General features: G+C 41.1%; 1 protein-coding gene across 1 annotated transcript in view; it reads right to left on the bottom strand.

Moving 5' to 3' along the window:
* The window catches only part of VPS13A (vacuolar protein sorting 13 homolog A), a 314,889-nt gene that overhangs the window by 115,300 nt on the left and 187,518 nt on the right, over positions 1–12,071 (bottom strand). The window contains 5 exon segments of the mRNA XM_088464073.1: positions 198–344; positions 1,961–2,065; positions 3,546–3,941; positions 8,109–8,388; positions 9,982–10,085. Of these exon segments, the coding sequence (XP_088320199.1) occupies positions 198–344; positions 1,961–2,065; positions 3,546–3,941; positions 8,109–8,388; positions 9,982–10,085 (1,032 nt within the window).

The following is a 12,071-nucleotide window of genomic DNA, read 5'->3' as shown; positions in this document are numbered from 1 at the left end:
ATATATATATCATACATGTATACACTCAAATGTCTAATATAGCATGCACACTGTATTGCCTAGTATAACTCATGAAATATGGCAGACACAAAAAGAAGAGATAGGACATTTAAATCTGTTATACTTAACCATAAGTATACAAAAGATATAGCGCAGATGATGATAATCAAAATCATTGGAATGCAAATAGCACTGACCTGTCCGGAGCCAACTACTACGACTCTCTCTGTGCCCTCTTCAATTACATCCACTTTGTAAATGCTTCTATTTGCGATCATAAAAAATGGTGTAAAAGTGACAATTCTGGTGACATTGAAACTGCTGGCATAAATGGAGACACCAACCTAAAGTAGAGGACAAACAGATCATATTTATGTCATTGCTATATTTATATAAAATATCACTGATTATGCCACATAACACTACAAACATTATTATATCATTGGTATTATAATGAAAATCTTATCACATCATTGCTATTATTTCATTTTCCATGTGATTTTTTATTTTATTTTTATGAATCCTTGGGGATTTGGAAAATTAAGCTCTGTGTGCAACCCCGACAAAATTACCTGTTTTTATGTGTATTTTAATAAAACCTCAACGACACTGTTAGCAATTTTCTTTTACATATTGACTGTCCTATTTTTCTCAAAATTTATAGCTATTTACATTTACAGATTTATTGCCATTAAGTGTTTGTTTAAGAAATACTAATGAAGGTACTAATAATATTCAAATAAATATAAGATGAAGAAATGTATATAAGAATATGACAAAAATGTATATAAGAATTTTCTGTAGACACTGTTATGAGTTATAGTATAAACCCTTGAATGGGGGCTATAAACTACTTTGTTCTCCGATAATCCTTGGGCTCCTCAGTATGGGGAAACCAGAGCACATTTTACATCCGCCCCACCTGCATTTGCCAGGTACAAAGTTTCACCTTTTTCGCTCATAACTCCACATCAGCCCTGAACTGTATCAGCAAACATCTTCAGAAAGGTATAAGAGGTCCAACAGTGTGGCAGGGAGATGTTTAAAAAATCCTCTTCTGCAAGAAGTAGTTCAATAGGAATCGGTATGAAATACCGACAGTCGGGATCCGGGTGGTCAGATCCGACGCCGGGATCCCGACAGGGTTAACATACCGAAACTTGTTGGTCGGTATGCATACCCTCCGCCTCTCCCTGCCCTAACCCTTCCTCTTTGGTGCCTAACCCTAACCTTCTCCCCTAGTGCCTGAACCTAACCTCCCCATCCCCGCACCCTAAACCTAACGCTTCCCCCTTAGTGCCTGACCCTTACCCCTCCCCTCAACCTAACCCTCTCCCTAACCCTGTTACTTACCTTCGGCAACCCGGCGGTCAGGATGCCGGCTCTGGGATTATGATCAGCGTCGTTATTCTGGTGCCAGTAATGTAAGCATCGGCATCCGACCGCCAGGATGTTGAACGCATACCATTCAGTAAGCATGTCCTTTAGTGTAGAATATGAGAGGACAACTATATTGCTCTCCATGGTCTTTAGATATTGTCACCTTTGTACAGTATTTGTTAAAGGACAATGCACACACAAACTCTTCAGTTTTATAAAAATGGCTACACAAGATGTTTATAGCAAAAGATTATAAACCACTGTAATTGCAGCAATTACAGTTTCCTGTAAATCTGAGACATAGATTTTACTAAATACCTGTTAGAACATTGCCCCATATAATAAAATAGCATTTTGTTGATAAATACTTCAATCTTTTTAAACTGTTGTTTCTTTTGATTGGTTGGATGAATTTTTCTGGAACTTTCCAAAATACCTGAGGCTGACTCCCAAATTGTAAGGCAAGCACCTGAGTTAGTAACTTGAGAAATGAGGGATTTACAATGGAACATAAACTCAAACCTTAATATTACAAGCAATTCTACAATACAGCAAGCATTTTCTTCCTGTTACATCTTACTTGGTAATCCAAATGTTTACTTTTGCACTTCACAGCCCCATGAGTTCCAACTGTATCCATAGAAAAGGGATCTGACAACTCACTGTCAGTTATCATGAGCTGGACCTGTAAAATCAGTACACAACACTCAACACAGGCCAAGTTCTTTGGCAACACAAAGAGATAGGTGATGATTTCTAAGTACTCCTTAGCACTGGAATGTAAGTACAGACTAAACAGTATCACTACCTGACAATGAACTCTATCATCTAATCTGCTATATATAATAAGTGCAAACTGATTTAAATAAACTAGTCTGGCCATTTTATACTTGAATAACCATACAAATAATTGCTTAATTAAAATGTAATTTGGTAACACATATCCGTGCATAAGGCAATTCAATTCTAGTATGTGTAAAAAATGAATATCAGAACTTGTGTTCCCAAAGCTATGGTTATTAGAGCTAAAGTTGACCTGAAGACAAAATCTGAGGATACCAATTGGAAGTGTTGAGTAAATATGGGGGAAGAATATATACAATGTGCAGTATCCGGCTATTCTTTATTTAGTTGGAGAAAGTGGATTGAGTGAGTTAAAGAAGTTACTTAATGGTTAGCGCTTAAAGGCCCGTATTCAATTTGGGAGTGTAAAGTCTGTGCTGGACTTTTTGCTCCACATCAGAGCTTTTCCTGGGATAAAGTATCGGGCGCGTGCGTGACCCGGCGAATTGGTATCTTCGAAAAAAACGGGAATTTTCGGGAAATAATTGTAGGACCCCCTAAAGATATCCAGACATGGGGCATCACTATGGGTACCCCTGTTTTTGCCTGCAAAAGAAAGTCGGGTTTTTAAATAGCCGCAGGAGGTGTTTTTTCCCGACATTGAAGAAATGATGCAGAAGAGCACTTAGGTTATTTTTTTCGTTTTTTTAAGTGGTCCCATCAAATGTGGGGGTACATGAAAATGGTTACTAGCATATTTTTAAGTCCCTAAAGTCATTTTTTGAAAATTCAGCAAAAATGCACCTGCCGCTAATAGCCTAGTCTAGAAAATACCTGCCGCATACTTGCAGAATAGCCCTGAACCTATTTCCCTATTTTTAAACACTGTTTTCCCTCTTTCTTTTTTTTCACCCAAAATTTTTACTTTATTATTTTGGGGTGTCCCTATTTTTTTTTTTTTTAACTTTTTTTTGGCATAGTTTATTTTTAAATATCATTCCTAGGGGTGCAGGCTATTTTCTTTAAGCCTGTACCCCTAAACCCCAATTCTGCACTTTTTTTTGCCATGTAAAGCATGGTGAAAAGTTATCCCCGTTTTTTTTCAAAGACTTTTTGAACCTGCGAAAATTCTTTGAAATTGAAAACGGGGATAATTGAAATAGGCGAAAATGACGTAATCGGCGATAAATTATCGCCGATTCCGACTTTTCGCAGCCTAATTGAATACCCCCCAAAGAGTGTACTAGGAAACTGAGAACATGAGATACATAAAAGATCTCAAGAATAAAGTAACCATATTATGCAGACAAATATATTCACCCTGGAAATAAAATTAAGGATACTAATTATCCTCTTCACTTTTATCCTGTGTATTATGATACCTTATTATTTTGAAAAAAGTTCTTTGGCTTGAAGGAGAAAAGAAGGGGTTTCTTGTGATCAGCAGGGTGTTTTCTGTGAATGTCATCAGCCTTGTATTGCAGCATCCTGCCGGTCTTGTTCACCATCCAGTATGGACTATGAATTGCAATAATAGTTTGCCCAGTGGTATAAGTAACATGAACCGCAATATCCAGTTCTGTCTTGTCCAGCTCTGAGACACAGCGGAATCTGATAAAGTGAATGTCCTGCTGCTTGCTCTGGATGGGATACTTGACTTCCCAATTCAGGTCAAGGTAATTTAATAACCATAACCTCAGATTTGTTTGGTCTATGACTGCACTGTGTATCTGGACTGAACTTCCATCTTCTATGAGAACACGCTCATCAGGTACACCCTAAAAGAAATATCACATGTACTTAAACCAATATTCTATTAAGACAATTACATTGTAGGATTTGCATGTTACTATAAATAGTATGGGGTAAATTTACTAAAGTGAGAGTTTTTAGAAGTGGAGATGTTGCCCATAGCAACCAATCAGATTCTAGCTACTATCTTCTAGAAGGTGCTAGATAAATGTCAAGTAGAATCTGATTGGTTGCGATGGGCAACATCTCCACATCTGAAAACTCTCACTTTAGTAAATATACCCCCTATGTCTCATTTAGTGGAAGCAATTCATTTCACAGGATAATTGTGCTGAAATGTAATGTCTGGACTGGCAGTTAAAATAAGGACTGTGTCATATGCTATAGAGATGTTGGTGGCCAATTACCAACACAAGTAATTTAGACAAAGCTCTAGAAAAGCACAGCAACCAAATAGTCACATATTCTTTATCCTAACTTCCACTACACTGGTTAAAGCTAATTGATGGTTGCTTGCTGTCGCTTGCCACATTCCTGCTTTATGTTGGTCACTGTTTCCTATTACGTAAAGAGATCTACTCAAAAACAGAAGAGGATACTGTAGGAAAGAAGTTGTACGTAAAATATAGAACTAAAAGCATGTTTTCGCATCTTTTATATGTTCAGATATGTTGTAACATTTATTTTCCAAGAAACGGTGCAATCACATAAAAAATAAGTCATAAGCCATTTAATGCCCAAATAAAAATGGTAATAAAAGGTGTGTGTTCTACCTTTTTGTGCCTACATTTGTGCTTTTATAACTTATGCTGCAAGCTAATGACTATAGGGTACAAAGATTTAGCACACGCTATGTTTGCCTATGTATGCGTCTGTCTTGTGTGTCTTTGCATGAGCTACAGTATAAAGAAAATCAGTATAGATTTTTTTAAATGTTTAATTTATTTCATGTTGGCCATAAAAATTTAAAAATAAAGTCTCTCCAGAATAAATTTAACCATTTAAAACCACACTATACTATACGTAAAGGAAACCTAAAAATATGGAGAATTGGTTATTTGCCCACAGGGGGAGGATTTTCAGCATCAGTTTTCCATTTGACAGCCCACCATAAAGCACAGAGTTTGTGAAATGTCCGGTCTGTTATTGTACTATGGATAGTTTCTTCAACCATAGGCTTCTTGATGACCCTCCTAATGTTTACCTTTCATGTACAGACAATTGTGCCATATTCTCTCTATTCCTTTTGAATGGACTTGACAGTGCTCCAGTGATAATTCCACTGATTGGTGCTTTTTGACGCATTTTGCTTTAAATGTCCTTTGGTTTTCATGATAAAGCTCTTGCTTGGAAATGCACTAGCTACCAGTAGGACCTTTCACAGACAGGTATATTAATTTGTAAACAGTTCCCATACTTTAATAGTGCACAGCCTTCAATCAATTATGGTTCCATGAGGACGAGGCTTGAGAAATACTGCACTAGTAATTCTATTTTGACTCCAGGGATGAATAAGTAAACAAATAAAATAAATAAAAAAACTTTTAAAAATGCCAAAAAGGGTGAATATTTTTATAATATTTTACAGCCCTGTACAGGGCAGTCCTGGGAGTTAATGGGTCTGATTCTGAGTCAGACGCTGGACTGATATTCATTCAAACAGCCAATGTTCTTCTTCTGCGCACTGTGCATGCATCCCATGTTTGTTTATAAAGAGTTGCAGATCAAATGTAGTCGCACAGTATTAGAAATGTAAGGGGCGTTCCTAAATGGTGACTGGGAGGTAAGGGAGGTGGTTAAAAAGATGCAGTAGATGTCACGCCTTATGGGGGTGTCGCAGGCGTGTAGCTGAAAGCGGTTGTGCACAAAGATGCTGAACCGCTCACACAGGAGGCCATACACAGAAACTGCGCCAACCTTAGGGCTGGTGCAAGTTTTGATGGTGCGAACAATGGAGAGTATAAAGACTCACCGAGCGATATTCCAGCGTCTACAGACTTTGACAGCGGATGTCTCAGTACTTGCACATTCAGACACCTGGATGTACACCAGGAGAGGACTTTGTAGATGCAGGGGCGTATCTATAATAAGTGCATGGTGTGCCGTGCACACAGGCCCCTGGATCCAGGGGGGCCACACCGCACACCCTGCACCCATATTTTCTGAAGTCTCATGTCGACTGTCAGAGCCCTGCATAAACCGCCTGGAAAATGGCCGCCGCAGCCAGTTTTCTGACGTTTTGCGCATATGCAGTAGACTCTGGGCACATACTAGTGCCCGGAGTGTACTGCTGCGGTCAGTCTGCTGCCGGCCAGAGAGGAGGGGGCCCCAGATGGAGAATGCACACGGCCCCCCACCTCTCTTAATACGCCCCTGTGTAGATGCAACTGCGGCAGAAGATGCAGCCATATCTGACTCAGAATCAACCCAAATAGCCGCCCACTTGGTTTTATAGCAAGGCACAGCTACCGCTGACAGAACATCCAACAGCAGACAGATCCTTTTTATTTAGTATGCTTGGCCTCATCACTGTGCTAGCTAGCAGTGGGAAGAGCTAACCTTACTAGAACAGGCAATATATCATGGGAAAAAAATTATTAAAAAGCATTTCCAACCAGAGAAGTTATTTTTGAGAACAAGCCTTTATAGAATAGAAAATGAGGCTGAAGCCATAGACAGCATATTATGGGGATGCAAAATGTAGGGATTTGTTTGCTACATTTCAATGCACTACTGTAAAAACTAGTGGGTTCTACCTTTTTAATAGAACTAATAATTTTTCAAATTATATCTGTCATCTACAGTGTGCACCACACTAAAACAAATGTATGTTACTATGTGTAAGGGCGCAATTTCATATGCCTCAATAGGTCACAGCAATGAATGCCACAAGCTTTCTGGCAAACCCCTAGAACTCCCATCTTAACTTACTGTAGACCCTTGTCCCATAGAGCGGAGCCTGCTCAACAGTAGTCTGTAGACCCAGCACTTATGTGGTTTACATAAAAGCTGGTGCAAACAAACCCAATCAATAGTCTGCTGAGTATACAGGTCTGCCAGGGTGAGGAGGTAATAACAAACAGCAAGACAATACAGTAAAAAATAGTCAGGTAGCTAAGAGAATAGAAAGCCACAAGCTGGGGTCAAGGCAGGCAGCGTACAATCATAAACCGTAACACGCAAAATCTAATGCTGGGTACACACTGGCAGATATATTGGCCGGTCAATGGATCGGACAATATGTTGTGTGTGCGTCAGCCAGTGTGTACCAGCGATATATCTGTGGGCGACGTTGTTCACAGACATATTGCGTCGGCTGTGCAGCACAGTCGATGGCAGATATATCTGCTCATTGTGCTGTGTGCACGGGCAGTCAGTCGACTGACCGTACACTTGCTGCAGATGCCATGGGGAGGGGGGCACGACGCAACTCCCGGTCAGCGGGACCCGCGGCCAGGTGACAAATGATGGTTGTTCAGTGAGTATGAACAACCATCATCTGCAGATCAGTTGATCTGCAGATATCTTTTTTAGGTGTGTATCCAGCTTTAGGTAGGTAGCAGATAAGTATAATCAATAATTTAGCAGGAGTAAGTATAATCAATAATTTAGCAGGAGGACAACAGTCAGAATACTCAAAACAAAGAGGGTCAGTAATGAGCAGGATTACAGAAAAACAACAGAACATATGTAAACGCTATAACAGACCATGAGTGAGTGCCGCCAACAGTATTATAAACTCACTTGAGACCAATCAGGACAAATTAATCAGCCCAGCCCTGACAGCAATAATGAATGAATGACTACTATACTATAGCACTTGTTCACTTCTGGAATTCAGCAAAGATGTCAAGGCAACCAATAAACAATGTAAGTGACCTGATGGTATAACAGAGTGTCACTGTCTCCATCTCTGGTTCTGGCACTATGCCTGATAGCAACAAAATGGTTAGGCTCATCTCCAGTTTTCACTGACACTTTAGATGTGCTTATAAAAGTGGTCTTACAAGTTTCTTTATGACTCTCAGTAGTGTAGACTACAGCAGCAGAACATCGGTTTATGGGTTTCAAAGATTTTACTTGTGCTAGGCTATACTGTTTTGGCACAAAATATGTTTTTAAATAATAATCCCATTTAAGTGACTGTAGAGGCATATTTACTGTATAGCTCTTTCATAAAATGATCCACATACCTCAATAGAGTACGCAATTTGATAAGGAAGTAAGTTGCGGAGAACAATGCTTGGCCACAAATGAACAACGTACGGCAGGTCCCACCTCTCATCAGTGCAAGCTGAGGATATCAGGATGTCCATCACGGGCACAACGTTTACAATGAGTGAATCCCTATTATTCTTACAAGACTGACATTTCGTCTCTATCAGCGAACCCTGGTTTTTTAAGAACTCTTCAAAGCCGATTCCTTCACATTTTTCATATCCTTCTTGCACTGGCTTAAAGCACAGTGTTGACCTATTGAGGGTACAGAGAATGTCAGAGAAGTGTGCATACCACGGTTCAGCCTTATATCTGAGGAGTATGTATTTTCCGGGAAACCAACCAGGCCTCTCACCTTTCTGGAAACATTTAAATGTACACTTTATGACATTACTAGTCACGGTACTCTATTCTATCCAAGTAATACAGAGAATTAACCAAATATAGATTTACCCACATATCTTACTTTTAGTTACACATGTAGTGATGAAGCTTTAAAACCTAAAAGCTAATTGGATATTTTACAATATGTTTTCTTTTCTAAGAAGAACAAATTACAGTGCTTTCATTGCACAATAGTGTATTATGGGCCAAAAATTCAGAATCCTTACAAAAAACTCCACCAAGAATACTTGCTAGTTTACACACCTATATGGCCTCACCTATTTTTACGGTTTTGCACTTCCAACAGGTTTGATGGGAATTATGTTGTTATGTTTTTATTTCTTATCATATCCAATGCTGGCCATACACGCTACAATTATCGGGACGATCGCCGCGATAATTGTAGCGTGGGGGGGGGCGACCGAGGGTTAAATATTGCTCGGTCGGGCATGCTGGATTGTCCAGCATGCCCGCCCGATGCGATATTACCCGGTAAACTGTCGGCCGCATCGGGCAGTGTATGCCCAGCGCAGCCGACAGACAGACATTTCCTGTGTTCCTTCCTACGGAAGGAACAGGGAAATGTCTCCTCCCCCGGGGGCGGATCGCGGATGTCGGGCTATACACTGTGAGACTTCTCTCACAGTGTATGCCGCGGACATCTGCGGCTGGCAGCCTGCCAGATAAAATGTCTGTCGGTCTGACAGACATTTTATCTGGCAGTGTATGCCCAGCATAAGCACTTTTTTCTTAACAAGGGAGAACTGTAAGTTACACCACAGATGCATGACCTCCCTCATATATAAGCTCTGACCTATAGAAGCATCAATCTGTAGGATAGTATTGCCAAGTGATGTTTCTAAATGTAATCATTTTGGGGTTAACATATGCTTGCCTAAACAGTATAAGGACTATCCTCAAAAATTACTGAAACAGGCATCAATAATACAAAATGCCCTACTTGTATGCATCATAACTGTGGGATTCGATCTGTTGTATAAACTACCCTATCTGTCAAAATATATCCTACCATCCCTAGTAACTGTAGCAAGCATTCTACATGTGACTTTATTTTATAATATAAATATACTACTGTAGGTTATAGAATACATATTCTTCAAAGAGACAGGTATTTTTTCTTACATGTTTTCATAGCATAGAATTGTTCCCTTTAAGATAGTGCTAAAATCAGTATAGGTCAATTTTTGGGGCAGATTCAATTAGCCAAGAGGTTTCACCATAATCTTGGGTGATGTGCGGCAGCGCACATTTCTGGCTTATACGGAATGAAAGCCTTGCTTTATTTTTTTGCTTGCCTCTCTATGGGACGTGAATAAAAATAAGCAAAGCTTTCACTACTTAACATCCCGTGGAGAATTATCGTGCAAGGTACTGTCACTTACTGAATCTGTCCCTTGTATTTAAAGAGTGCAGTACATATTAACTTCTTAAAAACAAGTGTACCTGTAGGATGATAATGGTATGTTGAAGTCATCTTCCGGTTCAGCAGTCCCTAAATATGTGTCGTCATGATAAATTTCAAATGCAATAGAAAAGTGATTTCTTATCTGCAATCACAAAAAAAGCATACCATTTGTTAAGCATTAACAATGCAGAAAGGGGGTCATGATATCAGGGTCAAAGATAGCACATGTTGGGAGAGACAGGTTATTCCTGGAAGACTGCGGATCTGCTTCAAGAATTCCACTAACAGTAGGGATCTGGATTCTAGATGGCTGTAATTGGAGTCTGTGCCACAGAATCACATGAGCATATTACCACAGAGGGTGTGTAAGCACAGAAGATACATCTAATGTTGTTATGGAATCTATTGGAACATGGTAGTGCATATGTGACTGCAGGGTTTCACAATAATGTGTATCAGGGGTTCTTGGTAGTGTGAATGTTACTGCAGGGTGTTCATGATAGTGAGTTTATGACTGCAGGGGTTCTTGGTAGTGTGAATGTTACTGCAGGGGGTTTATGACTGTAAGGTTCATGGAAGTAAGTATGTGACTGCAGGGGTTTCTCAGTAGTAAGGTGACTGCAGGGGTTTATAGTAGAGCATATGTGTTTGCACTGCAGAGATTCATGGCAGTGTGTACGTGACTGCAAGGGTCCATGGTTGTTAGTGTGTGACTGCAGGAGTTTATGGCAGTGAGTATGTAACTGCAGGGATTCACCGTAGTGCGTGACCACAAGGGGTTCATGGGAGTACGAATGTGACTGCGGGGGTTCATGGTAGTAAGTATGTGACTTCAGGGGTTCATGGTAGGGAGTACGTGACTGCAGAGGATCATGGCAGTGCGTATCTGGCTGCAGGGGTTCATGGCACTGAGTATGTGACTGCAGGGGTTCATGGCACTGAGTATGTGACTGCAGGGGTTCATGGCACCGAGTAAGTGACTGCAGGGGTTCATGGCACTGAGTATGTGACTGCAGGGGTTCATGGCACTGAGTATGTGACTGCAGAGGTTCATGGCACTGAGTATGTGACTGCAGGGGTTCATGGTACTGAGTATGTGACTACAGGGGTTCATGGTAGGGAGTACGTGACTGCAGAGGATCATGGCAGTGCGTATCTGGCTGCAGGGGTTCATGGCACTGAGTATGTGACTGCAGGGGTTCATGGCACTGAGTATGTGACTGCAGGGGTTCATGGCACTGAGTATGTGACTGCAGGGGTTCATGGCACTGAGTATGTGACTGCAGGGGTTCATGGCACTGAGTATGTGACTGCAGGAGTTCATGGCACTGAGTATGTGACTGCAGAGGTTCATGGCACTGAGTATGTGACTGCAGGGGTTCATGGCACTGAGTATGTGACTGCAGGGGTTCATGGCACTGAGTATGTGACTGCAGGGGTTCATGGCACTGAGTATGTGACTGCAGGGGTTCATGGCACTGAGTATGTGACTGCAGGGGTTCATGGCACTGAGTATGTGACTGCAGGGGTTCATGGCACTGAGTATGTGACTGCAGGGGTTCATGGCACTGAGTATGTGACTGCAGAGGTTCATGGCACTGAGTATGTGACTGCAGGGGTTCATGGCACTGAGTATGTGACTGCAGGGGTTCATGGCACTGAGTATGTGACTGCAGGGGTTCATGGCACTGAGTATGTGACTGCAGGGGTTCATGGCACTGAGTATGTGACTGCAGGGGTTCATGGTAGTGTGTATCTGGCTGCAGGGGTTCATGGTAGTGAGTATGTAACTGTAGGGACTCAAGGTAGTAAGTATGTGACTGCAGGAGATTACGGTACAGTAGTACGTATGTGACTGAAGGGCTCGTGGTAATGTGTGTACAGATGGGTCCACATACATCTAGCCTCCTGGCGGCGTTAAACAGCCCTTCTAGTCGCGCCATGCTGTGGCGTGACTTAATAGCGCTGAGCGTCTTTTTGTGCATCTTTATACATTCAAATGTGTCGTATTCACACAACGATACGAATAGCTAGCACAAGCTGCTTCTGCTGATTAAAATGGTATGCAGCATGCCTATGTTCTCTGAGCGGGTGTGGGTGTATCTGAATGCGAAACACTATGTTACAG

The sequence above is a fragment of the Taudactylus pleione genome, unplaced genomic scaffold (assembly GCF_031769625.1).
Source record: "Taudactylus pleione unplaced genomic scaffold, aTauple2 ptg001573l, whole genome shotgun sequence".
NCBI lineage: Eukaryota > Metazoa > Chordata > Amphibia > Anura > Myobatrachidae > Taudactylus > Taudactylus pleione.
The sequence above is the reverse complement of the archived record's forward strand: the minus strand, read 5'-3'. Positions and strand labels throughout refer to the sequence as shown.